Raw genomic sequence first — 22029 nt, 5'->3', positions numbered from 1 at the left:
GAGAGTCTCTACACTTGTCTCCTACACTCTCTTGTTCCCTCCACTACACAAGCTAGCACGCTGCAGGGACTCAGGTGAGCGGGCTGAGCTCAACACAGGCTCAGCCCACGACAGCTGATTGTATTTGCATACAGTTTGCATGCCATTATGAGCCAGCTTGTTGGAGTGCAAAACGGATGGAGGCCTTCCAGCCAGCTCCAATCACATGTAAGAGATCTGTTAGCTGGGTGCAAATAAACCAAACACCACCATAGTGTAGACTCTGCCAAGGCCATTTATAGTGCATAAACAGTAAACTGGGTCGCTCTCTGCTGTCAAATTATGCATTCAACCCCCAGTGATAACCTGTTAGTGCAAGAGATCAGCATATTCAATGTTTTATGTAAATGATCTGTGATTGTAGGCTCTCAGATGTCTCATCAGGTTTGCAAGACGTTTAAATGCTCTTTTGAGATTATGCAAATGGTGTGTTGAATAAATCAACAAGAGTAATGGCATTGCATGCAAACCTTTCCTTTGTCCAACTATGGTGTACCTGCTGTTCCATGCTGTGGAGTTGTTAGACATGCAGTACATGGGGCATGAAAAGCACCCTGTGCTCAGTGTTTTGGCTCTGGTTTTGAAATATGGCCCCCTGTCTACAGGCAATGACACAGTCTACTGGACAGACATGGGCCTGAACCGAATTTCCAGGGCCAAGAGGGACCAGACATGGAGAGAGCACATTATTACCACTGGCATCAGCAGAGTGGAGGGCATCGCTGTGGACTGGATCGCTGGTCAGACATTTAAAAATGTTATGTGATTTTCAGGACAGGTTGCCGTCTATCATAATGAGAACTCATGGCTGACTAATGTGTTTCTTTCAGCATGGTCTTGTTGCTTTGTCACATACTGAAATTATTTCCCATAAAGGCAACCTATACTGGACAGATCATGGTCTCAACCTCATTGAAATTGCACGTCTGAATGGCATGTACCGGTCTGTGGTGATCTCTGAAGGTCTGGACCAGCCCAGAGCCATTGCAGTGCATCCACAGCGAGGGTATGTCATACCAGGAAACATTACAACAAAGGTCACTCATTGTTTGCTTTCATACAAATCATTATTATAATCACAAAACAATGACAGACAGGTCCACAGTGTTATCTCCCCTCCCTTTTTTTTAAAACAGATTTTTGTTTAACTTAGTTCTCAGTTCAGAGAGCTGAGCGCAGACTGAGATGAACAGTCTGACTTCTAGAATGGTCAAAACCCATACGACAGCAGAAGTGAAACAAAAGTGAGCTTGTTTTGCCATCTGCTTAAGGGTAAAATAGATTCCTGACTCCATTAACATCAGCTAGTTTAGATCATGGTGCTCTTTAGATCATTGTGCCATCTAATCTAAGATAACTAATTTACCAGGTGCATCTCCTGTTTCAGGCCCACTTTGTATCTCATAGTTGTAAGTGAAGGTTTCTGTATGTATATTAAACAATGTGTAAAAGGAATCAAACAGATGTGGTTTTCTTTGTGGTGGATTATAGTATGTCTGTTTTCCTTCAATGATGCTTTTTGCTTCCCATATGGACTGAGTTGTTTCTTCCCAGAAATGACACCCATGGAGTGAATAACTACAAAAGAATATGACAATTTTCCCTTTTGCCTCTTAATAGCATCACCAATAGGTGATTTACAGTGTCCATTGAAACCACAGACTGTATATATGAATGGACACTATGTCTCTGTTGATGCCTATTGTGAATTTTTAAAGCCACCAAGATGATTGAAAATTTAAGACAACCTTACATGAAGCATCTTAACGATTAATTTAATGTAACCTGACATGAAAAATATTTTAATACTCAACCCACACCCATTTGATGTGAAGTGCTTCAGTGCCATTTCGACAAACTAGCTAATGTTAGCTAGCTAGCTATTATGCAAAAGTTGGGGATATTAATGCTACCAGGTAGTCACTTTGCTACCAAAACAACTACAAAGAACTTAACCCTGAGGGTCTGTTAGAACAGTTTACTGCTGAACAAAACATATCTTTACTTCAAAAATATCAAAATAAGTTATTACTATAGTCAAAGGTAAGAAAAAGATGTTGAACAAAGCTTAATACAGTTGTTCACAAGTCAGCTGCCTGTGTGTTCATGATGTTTGACCATCAGTCTTAGCTGGAAGTCAATGCAGCCAGTCACTGTCAATCATATCAGTTCCAGACCAAATATCACTAAGTATCACCAAATAACTTCTATACCTGCTCATTGTAAATAAAAATATTAGGAGAGATATTAAGGTAAGGGGAGTTTACAGAATTGACAAAACACAATTGACAGAACACACACACACACACACACACACAAAATATTAGATGTGTCATTTGAAATGAGAGTTCACTTACATGGGTATGGGTGGGGTTAGAGATTGCTGCCAGCCACTAGAGGGCATCAGACACTTAGTGGCTTCACTTTTCACTGTTGTAATCAAGTCCACTTGTATATACAGTCTATGTTTGAAACACAGAAATGGTCCAGGCATGTGTAATGGATCAGGCTGAAGGCTTTGTGGTTGCTGGCCAGGTTTCATATTGCTGTGTTCTCCATATTTCATTTAACAGGTACTTATTCTGGACGGAGTGGGGGAAGAATCCCTGCATAGGCCGGGCACGGCTGGATGGTTCAGATCAGGTCATGCTTGTTAGCTCTGGTATTGCCTGGCCCAATGGGATCTCCATTGACTACGAGGTACACCAAGGCACTCTCTGGCCCTGGAGCTGTGCGAGTCCCGTTCTCCCCATCCCTTTTCTCAGGCTACTGATAAAATGGGCCTGCTCAAAAGGGGATGCGCTGATGTGCATTTTCAAATTGCTTTCCAGGAAAATAGATTATACTGTGCGAACGCTCGAACCGACAAGATAGAAAGGATCAACCTTGAGACTGGGGAGAGCGAGAGATTGTACTGTCAGCCGCCAACGTGGACTTGTTCTCCGTGGCTGTGTTCGGGGGCTTACATCTACTGGTCTGACAGGTAATATATTATTTTTACTAATGCTGTGCTTCCAAAGTGGTCCACAAAGCCAGATGCTACAGTCTTGGAGAATTAACCCTTTCCACACTAGGAAGCTACAAGACCAGGCATAGGGTTCCTCAGGAAGATCAGTGACTTTATGAAAAACTCTGCACCATTGTCATGAATGGAGTGTGATTGGATAGCACACTTGCAGCAGCTGTCTAGTGTGTTCAGATGAGCCCCAGTGCTTTTAATTAGATAAGTGTCAGTGATTACACTGACCCCCGGCTCTGTTCTCTGCAGAGCCCATGCCAATGGTTCCATCCGCCGCGGGCTCAAGAGCGATGCCACAGGAGGCTGTGACGATGAGGAGCGGCCTTGGTGTCAATCTGAAAGATGTGAAAGTCTTTAACAAAGGCCGGGAGAAAGGTTGAGGTTTCAACTTAATGTTCTTGTTATTTTGCACTGCGCGACATTTCTTTGTCACCTCTTTGTTTCGCTGAGTCACTCCGAAACTCAACATCACCCTGTTAGTGTACTTGTGGCCATTGCTATGTCAACCCTTGGATGTCCATTCAAATCAGCTTTCGGTGACACATTTCTATGATGGTAGTAACGTGCTTTGTCTGCATGTGCCCTCTAGGCACAAACCCCTGTGCCAGGAGCAATGGCGGTTGTCAGCAGCTCTGCTTCCACCTGGGCAGGCGGCAGAGAGGACATGCTCGTGCGCGCATGGTTACCTAGCGGAGGACGGCTTTGCCTGCCAGAGGTATGAGGGCTACCTGCTGTACTCGGAGCGCACCATCCTGAAAAGCATCCACCTCTCGGATGAGAGCGACCTCAACTCCCCCTCCAGCCTTTCGAGAACCCCGACTTCTTCAAGAACGTCATAGCACTCGCTTTTCACTATCGGCGAACACACCTCAGAGCCCAGTCGCATATTCTTCAGTGACATCCATTATGGGAATATTCAGGATGATTTAACGATGACTGGACTGGAAGGCAAATCATAGTTGACAGTAAGTTTAACGTTCCCTATTTATCTTCATGTGGCACATGGTGAAAGCTGGAGCTGACATTTGAAAATGGGTGCCAGTTAGATCACTTAATTTAGACTAGGAGTTGGACTTCTGCTGCTCAGACATAAAATCTTGAATCTCCAGAGGATAGCTCAAGACTGGTGGGCAGTATGCATGCACTGAGGGATTTGTTTTCATCATGATGTCAAGTTGTCAGTGCAGTGACCCACATGCTGTTAGATGTTTTGCTACTATATTCATTCTGGCCTCTTAGCAACCATTTTGTGAAAGCCATTTGCTGGAAACCTTAAGTGGCGGGGACCCATGATGTATTGCTGGGTCCCGCTGTATGCTACGCCCAGTAAGAGTGTTATAATGGCCACCTCCATTTTTCTTCAACTAAACGAAAGCAATTTAACTGTCAAAAATGATGTTTAAAACATTGCATCTCTCTCGTTGCTCCCACTATTGATGGATTAAAATCGCTTGTCTTGTTTCCACCCTCCTCAAAAGTATAGCACAAATAGGCTGGAGGAGGGGTGATATATTTTAGGATCCTGACTGTCATGGTTATTGATTTTTCAGTGTAATATATACAGCATGGGAGGCATTTTAGTAGCAATCAATATCTGTTTCTGATGGTAGCACACAAAGAAAAAGTTCAGTGCCTAATGGCACCTTATTACAAATTATGGGTCTAATGAGCCAGTTGTGCCACACGTTCTCATCTACATGCAAAACAATCATTTATCTAATTGTTGCCTAAACAAGGTGGTTTGCAGCATGCACTCTATAAGCTCCACTTTTCCCACTGAACAGAAGGTCCTCATTAACCTTGAGTGATTCGCACTGTTGCCTTCTGTTCCTGCAACTGCACAGAAATAGGTTTGAGTGTCCAGTTGATGATGTAGTACAGATTGCGTGAGGTTTGTGACCTTTATCCACACTCGACAAAAAAATCACCTTGGTCTTCGTTCTTGACAGGGTGTACATAACAGGACAACAGCAGCTTGTGTGTCTAATTGTGCAATTACAGGACAGCAGCAGGCTGTATGTCTAATTGTGTAGTACACAGCATGGAGTTGCCATAAAATAAAGAGCTGTTACATTACAGTTAAGCAGGATCACAGTACAACCCAGTCCAGCTATACCTTGGACAGCGATCTGTATCTTGACAGTGATCTCCATTTACCCTTTAATTTTACTTGATTATCTCAGCTCACACTGGATAATTCATTTCTGGTTTGTTTCTTTGGAAACCAACAAATTGTTAAGTATTATTACAAATGTTCAAACATAATCAGAAATCAGATTTAACTGAGCTGATCCTGAGGGCATTATTATACTAAACCTGTTGCATAATCTTGGCAATTTTTTGAAACATATATCAGCATGAAATTGTCCTTAATCACTTGATGAATTACATCACAAATGGTTGATGGCTTTACCAACTGTTAGTGCTGAAGAAGAATAAAAGAAAACGAACAAGCAAATTACTCTGGTTTTGACTGTTAGCATTATATAACACTGAAATAAAGTCTCCTGGTTTCACCACAATGTTGCAAGTGATTGGGTTATATATTACAGCATTTGTAGGCTAACCAATGATCATTTATCATTTTTATATGAGTAGCACAGCTGCGAGAAGAAGCACTATTGTCTACTTCATGTTGTTGTCTACTTGTCTGTTGATGTTAGCTGATGGATAGCCTGTTCACTTTAATGTCTTCACCCCTGAACTCTTTTCTCTACGGTTGAAGGAAAGGATTTTAAATTACTTGGATGTCTGCATGAGTGGCTCCTAAAATGTGATAATGTATATAATAATAATAATATAATAATAATAATAATTCATGGTTCAACAAGCCACACAGCAGTGCCAAATATTTTTGAATATAAGGTTTTTGAAGATAAGTCATTGATGGAAAAAGTATGGTAACTTTGGTTATGTGCAATATGTGTAAAATGGTGCAGTATGGCCAGAGAAGCCACAGAAGTGTATTTAGTGGGAGGTTATCACAGAGGAAACTGTTGTTCTTCAAACATGCAATCTCAAATTTGATAAAAACTTATTGATGTGCACAACTTTGTGTTTGAAGACACTGTACTTGCTGCAAAACACTGCATACAAATAACCATTGAAGCGTTGTCTGAGCTGTAAAAGAGCACATGACTGCTATGCTACCTTAGGTTTTGGACTTGCAGTTTACAATCTAAAACAAATAAGTGGCTGGGTTACATAGCATGACACTAAAACAGAGCACTGGCACAAATCAGCAACAGTGGCTTGAAATTTTAGAATGAAAAATATTTTTAGAATGGCATTTTTCAAGCAAGACTTCCCAAAAACTACACATAAACTGATACAGTTTTGTATGAAGAAATGGGTCAAAATAGCCCCCAACCTCAGTGCTGAACTTAGCAGCTATAGATAGCATTTGGAAGAATTTATTGCCAGTAAAAAAAATTCCACCAGTTACAAGGGTGGGGAAATGCAAGCTAACTGTACTATCTCCATGACAGGAACAAAATGGACCATTCAAAAATATATATAAAGAAAAGAAGTCTTCCAACAGCTGACTAGACTGCTCTAACTAAACTATCGAACACAAGACCAAAGTCAATATAAAATACAAAAGACAAACAAACCTAAGCTGCCTAAAATATACAGAAGGCAGTGCTGGTTTAAAAGTGTCCAGGCATGTACAAGTAGACAGGCACGGTGTAGCACAGAGTCTCTCCTCACTAAGCTGGGGAAGCAGCTTCTTTCTCCTGCACTGAAAATGATCCCCAGGTGTGCCATTAGAGGGGGCAGAGTTGAGAGACCATCACATCACTCAGAAAACTCTGAGTGATGGCACTCAGAAAACAAAAAAAACACAGAGAGGTATACCAACATTACACAGAGAAAACATTGCGTGTCTTGAATGTTAAATAAGATGTATTTATCATTATATCTCAAAAGATAAGATCCTGTTTTAGGTGCACTTATGTAATCCAAGTAACTACAAAGGGTTTACAAACATATACACACACAAACACACACACACACAAATACAAATGCATAGATAAACACATGCGCTGTCACTGGAAAGGAGCAAAGATGTTAATCATCCATCCATATTCGCCTAATTAAGCCACATGAACCCTATTAATTACTCCCTGGCTATTTCCAGAGAAACATGCTGTCAGGCATCTTTTATTGTGAACAACTAATCAGACATAGACTCCTAAAGGACACTCATGTAAAATATTTAAATAGTTTCTCATATTGTGGGTTTCGTCTTTTACTACTCACTTATTTCTGTTTGCGAGAACTTTAGCTTTTTTTTTTGTATTTGAAAAAAGCAACCATTCTTTACAGAGAATAACACCAGGCAGTCTGTATACTTACTGTAAACACACAGTACTTCAGTTCACAGTACTTTTCAGTGTTTGGTGCTTGGTTTGAATCAACATTTGGTTTATTTATTCCTGGTGTCTGTCTGTACTACCCATCACCTTCCCTACAGATGTGGGCTCTGTAGAGGGCCTGGCTTATCACCGGGCCTGGGACACTGTGTTCTGGACCAGCTCTACTACGTCCAGCATCAGCAGACACACAGTTGACCAGAGCCGACACGGAGCCTTCAACAGACAGGCTGTAGTTACCATGTCTGAAGATGACCATCCACATGTCCTAGCCCTAGATGAGTGTCAAAGGTCAGTGAAAGATTTTAGCTAGATACATAGATTTCTTGTATTGCGACCATACTGTATTCATATTTTACTTCTACTGCTGCTACTACTAATATTACTACTACTCCTAATAAAATTGCATTCTTCTTCTTGTTTGTATAAGTGTTCCTACCCCAAACGCTCCAAGTACTTCATTCACATTAAATGAACACTAAGCAGGCTAAGACATGTTATACTAGCATTAGACTCTAAAAGAAGCCTTTTTTTATTTAACAGATTTTTTCACCACTGTCTCTTGAATGCTTCAACACACGACTCAAGGGTTCCCAGTTAGCCAGAGTTCTTGTAATATACCATTATGTAGGCTACTTGCAACACAAACAAACCAAGGAGATTACCTTCATTACCTAAATGAGGCATTAACTGGTCCGGTTCAGAAAACATGTGCAAGTTACATAATTTTACTTCACAAATAAGTATGTTCAACTTCATTCCCACTGTAATATAACAAAAATTGCTTTTATGTATTATTTTGATATGAAAAAAAAAAATATTTTATTTAGGCAGTGAAACAGAATCATGTTCAGGGGGAAAAAAAACATATAATTGTTTTGACATTTTCAATTGGTTTGACCTGAAAAAAAATTCAGACTATTGATTGACAGCCATAGCACTAGCATAGTATTAGGGTAGAGCACAGAGTTGTAGTTGTATTCAGAGAATTTGCTGACCCTGTGTTTGTTGGCTAAATTAAATTTTCAGCCTCGGAGAGACTGTCCTTAGTTCATAATTTGGCTCATTTCAGATGGACTACAGAGTGGTATTAATTAGAGTGTAACCTGAAATGAGTAATTGGCACACTGCACAATGTGTTGTATCTAGTTTTCCTCTTAGTTGGGCAGAAGTTGGACTTTTGTCAAGGGACTACTTGGAAAGAAGGCTGTAAAATCACTGAGGGTTTCTTTATTCACTGTTCTGAGAGGTTTCAGTCTGTCTACAGTGTAGTATCTGCCTTGGATTGCTGTCAAGAGAACAGGCCATTTGAACCCTAACTGATAATTTGAATTTCATAACTTCCTTCAGCTGCTGTAGCTCTGACACTGTGGTTCATTTGTATTTCATAGCCTGTTGTTCTGGACCAACTGGAACGAGCAGCGACCAAGCATCATGCGTGCCACGCTGTCCGGGAACAACATCAGAGTCGTCATTAGCACAGACGTGTTCACAGTCCTAATGGACTCACTATTGACCATAAAGCAGAGAAGCTCTACTTCTCTGATGGGAGCCTTGCAAAATTGAGCGATGTGATATGATGGCTCCAGCAGGCATGTGAGTGGGACTCATGTTCTCTTCTTCATTCTCCAGCAAATTAATGCATTGTCCTTCTTTCCCCCATTTTCTTCAAACTCATTATCCTATTTCTTTATTTTTTTGCTATGTGATTCAACACCCGATGAAACAACATGCCACTTTAAACCCAGAAAAATGCTGCACCAAATGGAGAAAAACGTGCCCTTGCAAAGGGTCACATCATTCTGATGCTATAAATGCTAAGACGATTAATAATTATGCTACTGGCAGTAAATAATTATCCTCTCTGAAAAACAAGGAGTGGACTAGATTTAGAGCCTTTTTTTTCTCCTTGTGGGGTTTTAAATATGTAGTGGTGTTTTGTGGGCTGGCACCTAAAGCATGATGATGTGATCGAGGGTCAGATAATCGAGGTTGTGGAGACTTAACGACCACATTGCAGTTACTCATTAGCATTTGCTTATGCAGTACAGCCAGCATCTGTTTAATTGTGATTAATTATCCCTCTCGAAAAAAAAAAAGTTTTAACTGTTTTAATTGTGATGGCTGGAATATGCATATCCCTGCCGGCTCAGCCATGAGATCCTGCAGCCTCTGCAGTAATCTTCCCTGCTGTGATTTTGCTAGGCTTCAGTTTTCAATTTCTGCTTGGCATGCCCTCCGCAAGTCAGGTTCTTGGTCCACCTCAATTAGTTACACATGAGACAGCCTGGTTTGGGTCATACTACTCAAGTGTCTTACCCTTTGGCCTCCCTCAGGCTCCCTTCCAAAGCCCCTGGTTGCTAATGAAGGCTTACTTTAAGACCCCTACAGGATTGGCCTGTCATCCAGCCAATTAAAATGTGAAAAATTAAGTGAAGCTGATTGTCAGCACAGCTCCGGGATACTGACACCTCGGCGGGAATCGGCCGCCTGTCGTGAGGATGGGGTACGGACTGGTGGCACTAGAGTCTCGACCTTTCTGTGCTGCGTTCCTGCTTGTGTATCGAGCTCCAACTGGCAGCTGCTAGAATCAGTCAGTGGGCAGCTTGTGCTGGCCTCAAACAGCCTCACCAAAACTTCAGAAGTGCAGTTTGATTGTGGTCAGTGCGAACCGCTCTTCCTTTCATTTGTGATTTCATAATCTCTCACATACCTCATGAGCTGGGTAGTTGCAAACACCCATGCCCATATATTGTAGTTAGCTCACAAATGTATTTGACAACTCTTATGTTCTATAAACACAGATAATTGGTGTTGGAGTAGAAAGCTTGCAACCCACAAATTTAATTTCTACCCAATATGCTCTATCAAAAGCCATCTGGCACACTCCCCGTCTTTTCTCCTCTGATCACCAGTTGTTGTTTGCTCAAGCTGGGCTCTCTTAATCAACACCTGTCCTATTAATCCTGCCACAGTGGCAGGGCTAATGTGATCACGGCTACAAGCGTGTTCCTGCTAATGGCGGTGCTCTCGAGCCACAGGACATCCTCCTGTCTCTGGTCCAGGAGCTCCCACAAGGTGCCCTGTGATGTATATCTGTGTCCGTCGCCATGACACTTGCATTAACACTCACAGGATCTGGGCTAAACTGGTTGCTGGGGGAGTGTGTACTGTACATGTCCTCCGCTCATGCATTAATTTTAGCCTTCTCAAACATACTTTACACCCCGCCTTCCATGGGGGGAGTTTTCTTTGCTGCCATTTAAACTAATAGTATAATTGCTCTTATTTCTATCGTATTTCATATTATACAAAGCATCATACTTGTGATTGTCAAGAAACTGATGCTGTGTGATTACAGGTAATTGTAAGGTCAGGGTCGGGGACCTTTTTTGGCCTGGCAATTCATGGGAATTACATCTTCTGGTCTGACTGGGCCCGGCGGGCTGTGCTTCCGAACGAACAAGTTCACAGGCGGTGACACCAAAGTGCTGCGGGCTGATATACCTCATCAGCCTATGGGGATTATTGCAGTAGCCAAGGACACAAATGACTGTAAGTATTCACAACATGCAGTTCTGCCTCGTTCTACGGGAAACTGGATCTGCAATAGCTGTACATTAATTTGCTTCAGTGACCTGCTGGCGCTTGGCCCTGTGGTTTCTCTGTAAACTATCAGCAGGGTATCAACTACTGATAGCAGCGTTGGTCTGTTCGGAATAGTGGGAATGATAATTCGTTTGGTCTTATTTTGCTCATAAGCAAAACCTTATGCAGGGAGATGTAATTAATAAAAAGTATCCTCAAGTTGCAAAGGACATCTCTGAACTGACACAAATGTGAAAAGTAGGACATTGGGAAATGGGTTTAAGAGGTTCCCAGTGGCTGGCACTGGTGAGCCTACTGGGAGGGATTTTTGCTTCTCATTTATTTCATCATAGCAAATAATTGCAGCTGACTGCCATCGACTATGCCTGCCATGGCAAAGTAACACTCATCAGCACTGGGGAGACAGGGACTTTAACAGGCATGGTGTCAGTGTGCTGTTGGTTTTAAAAGTAGGGTGTATATCTGGATTTTTTTTAGGTTCACCATTTTTCTGTCCTGGGATTCATCTGAGATGATTTGCTTTTTAAGAGTGCAGTAATAAGATGAGAGGCAAACCATAGTGCCAAAATCCATTTACATAATTGTCATTGTGCAATGAATTACTGATACCGCGATCATAGTTGCAGGGTTGTACCATGCCATAGTACTTCAGCTGTCTTACTGAAATATCAGTGTTTCCTAGGAGAGTGAAATGACTGTAGCATGCAGTGTAAGCCACGAGACTCATTTTTTACCATGTGTGTTCCTTCAAGTATTTTGTTGACCCTAATCTTGCATTGCTGTAATATACTAAGCCCATAGTCTTATTCCACGGTTTGTTTTCCGCATTACATTGCCTATATTAAGTTTATCTCTTATTCAATTCAACTGTCTTATCCTGTTAGTAGCAGAAGACAGGTCTTCTTGTATTTAATGTAAACAAAAATAAATGCAATGGCCTTTAAGCATAAAAACGTAACGGCCCCCCTGATAGCAGCTCAGGCGGAGTTATCATCGCTGTGTTTTCTCTTGAAATGTCACGGTGCATGCGTGGCTGCGCTGCGTGCGATACCTGACGACCTCCTGCTGGTGCTCACCAGGCGAGCAGTCCCCGTGCAGGGTGCATAACGGAGGCTGCAGCGACTTGTGCGTTCTGACTCCAGACGGCACGGTCAACTGCAGTTGCCGCGGGGAGCGAATCCTGCTCGATGACAACAGATGTGTTTGTATGCCTCCTGCGCTTCCACACAAAGCTCGCACTCACTTAAGTTCTGTCTTTCAAGTGCTCTCGGAATATAAAGTTCTGCACTTCCACCAACAGTATGTCATGAACTCTTGAGGGTTTACAACTTTACTGACACAGTGTACCTATACCGTTAATTGCCATATAGAACCAACAGTAATAATGTGGAACAACCGACTAATACCCAGTATTACATAATGGAAGACAAAATATCATTGCGCAGAGTACAGAATACATTGTTACTCAGTAGTATGATAATTACACTGTAACAGTGGTGGTGTAATGTAAAGTTTTACTGCGATATTTACCTTGCTCTTTGCAAGGTAAACCTTTATAGCAGAGTAACCTTTACAGTAATTTTGTATTAGAGTTTTATATCCCAAAGAACAAGGGTTTACTTTTTAGTGCATGTCACTTACGCTCATATCTAATTTCCCTTTGCAGTTTTATTTTCTACAGAGGAGGAACTTCCTTCTTTATGAGCCTATTATAATCACTTCTATGCTTTATGAAACCTCAATTACTATAATCTCTATAATAAAACACTCCATTTACAGAACATCCGGTTGACAGCATTTCTTTTTTGCTCCTGTAGCCGTGAACTCCTCTTGTAGCATCCACACCCAGTTTGAGTGTGGAAACGGCGAGTGTGTCGACTACCAGCTGACTTGCGATGGGCTACCTCACTGCAAAGACAAGTCTGATGAGAAAATGCAGTACTGTGGTAAGTGAATGATCTCTTCTCCTCAGCCCTGTGCACTTCCACCCCATAAGCCCCATCATCCGAAGCACTAGCTTAATAAAACATCGCTGCTGTTTCAGTGCCTGCAACCCAGACAGCAAACAGAAGTCAAAAGGAAACTGTAAATAAAGGATTGTGCTTCAAAGCCGTGCTTCTTTTTTGTTGTTAAGGCTTTCCTTGGCTATTGCTTATTATATTGCTAGACAACAGGAGCTGCAGAAGAGGATACAGACCTTGCTACAACCGGCGATGCATTGCCAACAGTCGCTTTTGTGATGGAATTGATGACTGTGGAGACAACTCAGATGAATCTTATTGTAATAGTGAGTATGAAGTTCATCTGAGATTCGAGGTCTTTAATTATTATTTTAATGATTTAATTATTATTTAATGAATATTTTGTGGAAATCTAGTGTAATAATGAAAAAATAGTTAATTACTATGCATATTTATTCTCATTTTGAGACATGCTTGTATTATAAATAATACATGCCAGTTCTCTTGGAGATTGTGAAAATATGTTCCAGTTCATGCAGTGCAATACGGTTCATGAGTGTCATGGAATAAAGCAGGTTGACCAAAATGAATTTCTTTGCATATCAAACCAACAGCCCCACACGTGCCCTGCTATAATCTCAGGTCCCAGCATATTAGTTCCTTCTCCCTGTAGAAATAAAGACTTCTCCTCAGTGTAAATGAAATGTTTCTATTCCAGATGTCACATGTGCTGCCTCTGAGTCATCATGCCAAGATGGCGCTTGCATACCAATATCCTCTTGGTGCAACCAGGCCATCGACTGTGCTGATGCCTCTGATGAAAAGAACTGTAGTAAGGAAAGAAAAATGACTGCATGTGTGCTTTAGCCTGACAATAATTGATATTGCTTTTATCTATATAGCCATCCATCCACCCATCTTCTAAACCCATTTAATCCAATTCAGGATTGTGGAGTAATGCTTTTATTTTAATTACAAATTAACATTTTTAATAAAAGCTTAACAATATTTATAAAAAGTGCTTATGCAACAGTTTTACTAAGTAAAGAAACCCAGAACAACTGTGTAAAAATATGTCTTAATATTTGATATTATTCTACCTCTAGTGACTTGTTGCTATGCAACACGGTAAAAATATTACATTCAATTGAAACATGTTGCTGGAGTATAAGTGCTGTTCTGTTGCACTTCCTGATTTTGCCAGCAGGTCTTTATCGATCAAGTTTGACAAAGCCTCAGGGCCAAAAATTATTTAAAGAATAAAAAGAAAGTAAAGAGCTAAACAAAATCGCTTAACATTCATGACAGCACAGCCAGTATGAGCCAAAGTCATCTTTCCTGGGGCAATATTAATAAGATTAACCTTTGATGAGAATCATTTTATATTCTGATGTAGGCACAATTTTTTCAGAGTTGCTTATTTTCTCTTGTGTAATGGTTAGGGTTATATAACTGCTTTTCTGTACACACAACAGCACTGTGGTACCTTGTAAATGTCAGCTAACTTGATTAACAGTTAGCTTTTTTTGTAAATGTTGCCCAGCTAAATTAGCGATTAGCTGCCTCCTCAGTATATTACTTGTGTATATCACTACTATGTGTTTGTTGTTGTTGGCTTTTCTTTGCTTATCTAGAATGATTTACTTTTACTAATGACTTACAAATAAGGTTAGTTTATCAGATAAATGAGTCCTGAATTTTCAGTTGAATAACTACCAGTGGGTACATTTTATTCAAATCATTATGCTTAAGAATGTATCTTTGTTGTTTTTGTTTTTAGGTAACAAAGACTGTTCAGATTTCTACAAAATGGGGGTGTCAGAAAAGGGCTTCATCAGTTGCAACTCTACATCATTGTGTATCCATCCTTCCTGGCTCTGTGATGGAGCCAATGACTGTGGAGATTATGCAGATGAGATGAACTGTCAGGGTAATTCTCTCCTGTCTATGCTTTGCAGCTTGAAGAAGTCAGGTTCTATTAAAACCAAATTAATTTTGTCTAAACACTATTTATGAAGAGTCTAATGAAGCAGAGACAAGCCTCTGTCTTTCTCTACATGCTTCGGCAATCACCAAAAGTGCTTAAAGGGGTGAATAATGTCTGGTAATTGTCAACACTCACCAAGGGCAGAGGAATTTTAAGCACTCTGCTAGTGAGAGCTTAATTCAAAATGTCTCAGACACACGTGTCTCGACTGTGATTTCAACCGACTTCAGAGTTCAATATGTGTCAGAGAAACAGAGAACTGGTTAATTGATCAGGTTTTGACATGATACACCGTATCTTTAACACAGAGAAGAAAATAGTGATGTAGTCTCAGACACAATTGTTTGCAGTAAGCTGGTTTTCATTTATTTGGCTGCAAATGGAAAACAGTTGGTCTATCATTAAATTCCTGCAGTGCGACATCTACTAACACAGAGATATTGACCACAGCAGCCTCACAACATCCCTCCCACTTTGCTCACCCCCAGAACCAATCTTCTGCCCTCTTTTGTCATAGTTTCCCATGGGCACAGGTGTGAGGAGGGACACTTTGCCTGTCCCAGTGGGAACTGCATCTCCAGCGTGTGGCTCTGTGATGGGCAGAAGGATTGTGAAGATGGTGCAGATGAGTTCCAGTGTGGTAAGCATGGCTTCTTCCAGCCCACCAATCTTTGGCTCTCTCAGTCTGATTTCTCATGTGTTGAGAGATAACGGGCCACCTCTAGGCACTAACCCTGATTGCAAAACCCAGTTTAGCAGCTCATATGGCAGCCATAACTAAAGGCTATGGAAGAAAAGTTTTATTTATGTCCTTGGATGGATGGAAACAAATGAATGCCCAGAGTCAGTGTTAAGCCACATATCAGTCATTTTCATTTGATTTTACAAAAGGAACACAGTTTCCTTTCAACTAGGGCCACAGATTTTTTTGCTTTTAAACACTGTGATGCTATTATGATATCCTAATTTAGAAGGTTAGTAATACAAGTATAATGATGGAGGAATTTATCATGTGTTAGTCAATACTTGTCCAATCTGTTTGCTACTCCCAAGGCAATCATTAATTATTAACATCCTCCATAATTTTTCTTTTCCTCTATGCCCACACTTAGCACATATTGATGCACTATGCATATGCCTAAAGGCACTGTCAATCTGAGAATATAACAGCAATCCTACATTTTTTTTAGCATTTTAGCATTTTTTTAGCAATTGCATTGCTAAAAATGTTATTCTAACATCTATTCTACACACTCCCAGAAACAGAGATAGCGGTTACTGTCTTAATCAGAATCAGCCGTGCTGCAGAGCTCCTGCTTCAGTGCAGTACTCCAGGGCCAAAACATTGCAGGCTGAATTAGAACTCTTGACACCAGTAATCCCCTGACTGCTGGCTTGCACCATCCCCTCTCTAGTGCTGGATCTAAACCTGCCAGCCTGCTGGTTATTGACCCATCTTTGACCATAATGTTAACATCACTTCAACATCGTCAGCTGAGATTTTATCTTTCTTGAAACCACATTTCAAATATTCTTTTCACTTTTTTAAAATAATTGAGCTCTTTGCTTTACAGACGTCCTCCCACAGAGACAGTAATGTAAGCCATTTAGAGTAATAAAAACACTTAGTCTTTGGGAATCTAAAAACTCCACTCTCAGGGGCAGTCCTCAATGTCAGCCTTAGGAATCTGAAAACTTCAATCTGCTGGAAAAACAAGCTTATTTTTTAAACAAGCTAACTAGCTAGTTTGCCAACAGTATTTCACGCAGTACAATAAAATGAGACTGGGTTCAGACCAGGATCCAGTTGCTTGATCAGAGAAAGGCCATGACATCGCATCACTAAAAGATGTGCCAGAATTTAGTTTGATACAGTCAGACTAATAGCTAATAATTAAGGTAGCCTTGTATGTTCACATGTTGTTGTTTTTTTCTTTTTGTTTTTGTTTTTTTTTATTATTATTAGCCTTGCATGTATGCATTATAAAAAGTTTAATGTATGCGGTACTTCAGGCAAGGTCAGTCCACAACATCTGAAAGGCTTTTTGTCTCATCTGTGGTGGGTTGTTGCATGTCAGTCAAAAGACTAATCAAAGCAGGTTAAAGTATTATAGGGTATAATCTCAGGTTTTTTCATGTGACAAATGAAAAATCATTTCAAATAAGAGAATGTAAACATTTCCAAACTGAGTATCAAATAATTATATATAGCCACTTATACAGAGTTGGTTACGTTCAGGTGGCCTGTGATGTTGTGGATGAGAAAAGAATGTGTCAGTCTGCGTGCGTTGACCTAGATGGCTGGGGGAACTAGCAATGACTAAATTTGGAGAAAACTAGGTAAACATGAAGAACAGAATGTCCAGGCTAGGGTTCTATACTTGAAGTGATAGAACCTGCTGCTACACTGCAAAGGCATATGTTTAGAAGATTACATTGCATGGAAGATTACTCAGTTAATTGATAATTGATTTTTTTAACATGTCATTTTACAAGGCAATATCTTCATCAAACAAACTCCTCAAATTCTGAAAGCCATTCTAAAATCTGGTTTCACGTCGTCTCTATCGAAACTCTCTTTAATTCCTGAAGCTCTTGTAAAGTTGTTAACAAAAATCCTCACTCCAAAACCCACTCCAGCAAATTTCCATATTATCATCCATTCCTTGCAAGAACCGCTGTATTATCTTTCTCCTGCGTGACCTTCCAAAGATACGTCATATTATGTACCTTCAATGTGAGAATTTTGCCAAATATCCAAGTTCTGAGAACACAGCCGCCAAATTTGAAAAGATCGATTGTAAATAAGGAAGTTAAAATACAGGTCAATCTCTTTTATGTCACAAACAAGTTAATATTACATTTATAAATTAAGGATGCATTGTTATCTTTTTTATAGTGCCTTTATTATATTATAAAGGCTGCATTTTATTCATATTCATTTTAAAATTATAAAATAAAGATGACGAAGATGATGACGAAGATGATGATGAAGATGATGAAGATGAAGATGATGGTGATGAAGATGATGATGAAGATGATGATGAAGAAGAAGATGAAGAAGATGATGATGATGAAGAAGAAGATGATGATGATGATGATGATGATGATGATGATGATGATGATGATGATGATGATAAGATTTTCTGGAACACTGTTCCAGTGTTTAGGAGCAATATCAGAAAAAGAGAGCAGCAGTATTGAAAGCAATCTTGAGGATTAGCATTAAAACATCCTTAGCCGTGAAATAAACTATAATGATTCATGGGATCAGCAAGATATTCCAGGACCAGCCAGCCTTATTTGTATATACAGAGCAAAACCAAAATCAAATGTGTACCACGATTTTCCCATTCACACAATAATGCAAGCTTCCACACTGCAGCACAAACACACCTGAACTGTTATTTAGCTTTCCCACACTTATTTCTTTACTCTTATTTAGCTGTATGTTTTAAATTTTTATTATGTATAATTGTTTCAGTTATTTACACCATATAATCAGTCTTGATATCACTGTATATATAAAGATAGAGATTAAAAATTGTAGTGAAGTACACAAGGTTTCTGTTTTGGACAGAGGTCTCTCATCAGCTATGAAAACAAAGGACTAAAAATTAGTTTATGTATGAAAAAGTAGATGTTTAAATCATTCCATCTAAAAATCTAAAATTGCATGAGTGTAGATCAGTAATTTTTCTTTGAGTTTCCTACTTTTATTGCTGCCATAGAAACAACTATCAGTGCAAACAGATCTGTCATTAATGCAATGTCCATTAGTATTAAAACGGCTTGCCACTGGAAATGACAAATCCTTAATTTAGATGGTGTGAAGGTATATATTTATGAAGGGAGCATTTTGTTCCCATCATTTTTTTCTTTGAAGGGTATTCTGAGTTTCATAATTCTAAGCAATATTTTACAAACAATATTAACATCTTAAATTGTGGAAATGATAGATGACAAACTAAACTGTGACATATTTTCAAAATATATTCAACAGTGAATGTTCCCCAGAAACTTCCAGTCAGAGTTAATGAATCATGGATGCACAGGCCTTAAACCCTTGCAGTGATGGTTTAAATTTATTAAAATCAAAACTCGGTGATTCATGTCTTCAGATGATCTCATACTGTGTGCATCTTAAATAGGTCTAACTAGCTTTCCAGTCTTATTTGGGTTTTGCTTATTTATTTGTTTATTTTGAGTTTTCTGCAATTGTTAAAAAACTTGATAAATAAAATGCCATATCTCTTACATATTACTTTTTTCCAAAACATTTTAATGAGATAAATGCAGTAAGTAGTGCATCCAGAGAGCATGATTTGTGATACCTTGGCATTTTTTAAATTGATATATTGGAAAGTTTTAAAACTTTACTCTCATGCCCCATTTGCCTCCATTGTAAGGCTCCTGGGGATACTTGTAATGGTAGAAAATTGCTTAATAATCCCTCTATCATTGAAATTGCTGCCAGTTTTAACAGACAGCATGCAATTATGGTAGAAAAAGTAAAAACACATTCAGATCAGAAAATATGCAACTCAACTTCTAAGCCACCTTAAAGATAGATTCTCTTTTTGATGATAGCTTACTAAAACTATTGTTTCCCATCATTTGTAAATGTGCAGTGGGGGAGCTCTGTGATAGACCTTTTGTATTGAGAAACCTACTGCTCCACTGCAGTTTCTCACTGAGGTTAAATTCAGTGAGATGATTGTTAAGCCTTGCTGTTCCTGCAATCATTTATAAACGGCCTCACTGTAAAATTTCATTTAAATCATGTTTTGTGAGAGTATTATGTATGTATCTATTTATTTAAACATTTCTTTTTATTTAAGCTGTCAGAAAGGTTGTGCTATAATCAGTTGTAAATGAATGGAAACAACAGATTTCCAGGTATTGTACTAAGGTATGGTCTGAAAAGCAGTAGGCCTATTCTGATTTTTTTATTAGAGCAGATTTTCCCCTGACCAGCATTCTAAAAGAAAGGTATCCACTCTGCCACTAACACAGCTACAGTAATTGGAAAGATAACATTTTTATTTTTTTAACATGATCTTTGCTCGCTGTCAGCACTTCAAAGGCAGATAGGAAATCTGAAGATTTGGTGTGAGTGCATCAGCCAGTCACAGAGGTACATGAGAATTTGAGACCAGTCTCTCCTGCTGTGACCCATAATTCCATTCTCCATGGTGTGACCCCTGGAGAGAATCTTTCTGCCTCTATTGGCATATTTTCAAAGCTCAGACCAGACTTATTCATGATACAATCTACTGAAAAACCACAGTGAGATGGAGGTTATGTTCTGAAAGATAATACCAGGACACATCTGCAATGAGGTCTGAGAAGTGTATTCTTTTTTTTTTTTTCTGCATTGTCCATTTCTCTGTTAAAAATTATGGGATAACCACCTATATGGGCTTATCTTCAAACATATCTTTTAATCAGGAAACAAAATCAGTCTTCTGAGTCCTAGTGCAATTGTCAGTACAAATATGCAGACAGTATAAGGTGTTTAGTATTCATCATTAAATGGAAACAGTACTCATATATTTTTAGATATTACCAACACAATAGATCTCCAGTGTTGGTGCTTGTCATTAACATTGATAGCGACAGCTACAAAAACACTACACTTTCAAAATGGGAGTTAGAAGGCACATGATGATGTAGTCTATATTCAAAAGACTTTGAAAGCCAGAGCAAACTGAACCATCACCATTGATAACACAGCCTTGGAAAACCTCTTTACAAGCACGGTGAAGGTGGATAGTTATGTGAGTTGTCTCTGCTGGAGTTATCATTACTGTTACTTTTGCTGTAGATAGACTCCTCCAGTATTTTTTATTACCAGCACAATACCTCTCTGATGTTTATGCTTGAGATTAACATTGTTATAGATTTCACGAAAAGAGCTACATTTTCACAGTATCTTTGGAGCTACTTTCTTTGTTTTCAAAATAATGCCTTTAGGTATTTTGAATTCAAAAGCTCATGGAAAGCCAAAGAAAACTGAACAATCACTGTTTATAGACATCCTCGGAAAAGCAAACCTCTCTAAAACCACTGGGAAGGTGGTTAGTCATGTGAATTATCTTGCTTAAGAGTTATCATTGCCCACCATTTTTGAACTTTTGCTGCTGATAGATTCCTCCTGTCTGTGGAACCAGTTTGCCTGCTCCAAGAACAAGTGTATAGCCAAGCAGTGGCTGTGTGATGGGGAGGACGACTGTGGCGATGGAGTGGATGAAAGCAAAGATCTCTGCGGTAAGCATTATGACACACATCCCTACAGTGCTAGATGAGTACTGTCAAAGCCTACCTATAGGCACGGTTTTGAATCCATTTCAGAGAAAATTAACAGAGAGTTCAAATTAGATGTAGCCTTATAAAAATATCCTGATAGTGGAGATCCAGAGGTGTCAAACGTATTAATAGACATTAGTGGTAAAGGTTATGAAGTTGTAATGGAATGTCAGAGACATATTACATATTATCATACAGATACAATTAAACAGAGAAAAAACGGTCAGACCAGTAAAATAGACCTTGCTAACTTAAATGCACCATATTCTCTTATAAAATCATTTCCAGAATGGATGTTCAAGCCCCGATGCTGGTCATGTAAGCCGTCTTGGTGCATTAAAGTCTATCAGTCTGAACAGATGTGAGCTGCAGTTCGCACTCCTTCACTAACATGATCAATTCTTACTCAGGCTCTGTGACCTGCAGCCCTGGATTGTTCAGTTGCCCGGGGTCCTATGCCTGTGTGCCCAGGCGCTGGCTCTGTGACGGTGAACGAGACTGCCCCGATGGCAGCGATGAACTGTCAGCAGCTGGCTGTGGTAAAGATCCATATTCTTCCAGCCAGTGCCTTTTTCATGTCAGTGCTATTGGAACTGCCACACAGGAGTGTCAATTTAGTGTGTAAACATATATTTTTTTTATTATAAAGAATATGGGCAGATGTATTGACTATAAATGACAAAGAATTTTTTTTCCCTTATTTGATTTGAAATGATCATCTTCAACGTG

At 39.6% G+C, this 22029-nt stretch overlaps 1 protein-coding gene across 1 annotated transcript in view; it reads left to right on the top strand.

Annotated features, from left to right (window-relative positions):
• lrp1bb (low density lipoprotein receptor-related protein 1Bb) overlaps nucleotides 1-22029 on the top strand; it is a 217304-nt gene that overhangs the window by 148157 nt on the left and 47118 nt on the right. The window contains 27 exon segments of the mRNA XM_027032840.2: nucleotides 645-779; nucleotides 916-1045; nucleotides 2613-2739; nucleotides 2871-2931; nucleotides 2934-2995; nucleotides 2997-3022; nucleotides 3308-3356; nucleotides 3358-3433; nucleotides 3648-3709; nucleotides 3712-3853; nucleotides 3856-3914; nucleotides 3916-3978; nucleotides 3981-4023; nucleotides 7536-7725; nucleotides 8826-8928; nucleotides 8931-9007; nucleotides 9009-9030; nucleotides 10796-10888; nucleotides 10890-10989; nucleotides 12123-12248; nucleotides 12861-12989; nucleotides 13211-13330; nucleotides 13723-13836; nucleotides 14785-14934; nucleotides 15509-15631; nucleotides 21142-21261; nucleotides 21711-21839. Coding sequence (XP_026888641.2) covers nucleotides 645-779; nucleotides 916-1045; nucleotides 2613-2739; nucleotides 2871-2931; nucleotides 2934-2995; nucleotides 2997-3022; nucleotides 3308-3356; nucleotides 3358-3433; nucleotides 3648-3709; nucleotides 3712-3853; nucleotides 3856-3914; nucleotides 3916-3978; nucleotides 3981-4023; nucleotides 7536-7725; nucleotides 8826-8928; nucleotides 8931-9007; nucleotides 9009-9030; nucleotides 10796-10888; nucleotides 10890-10989; nucleotides 12123-12248; nucleotides 12861-12989; nucleotides 13211-13330; nucleotides 13723-13836; nucleotides 14785-14934; nucleotides 15509-15631; nucleotides 21142-21261; nucleotides 21711-21839 — 2631 coding nt within the window.

Source organism: Electrophorus electricus, chromosome 25 (assembly GCF_013358815.1).
Source record: "Electrophorus electricus isolate fEleEle1 chromosome 25, fEleEle1.pri, whole genome shotgun sequence".
NCBI lineage: Eukaryota > Metazoa > Chordata > Actinopteri > Gymnotiformes > Gymnotidae > Electrophorus > Electrophorus electricus.
Note: the sequence above shows the minus strand (reverse complement) of the source record. Positions and strands in the feature narration are given on the sequence as shown.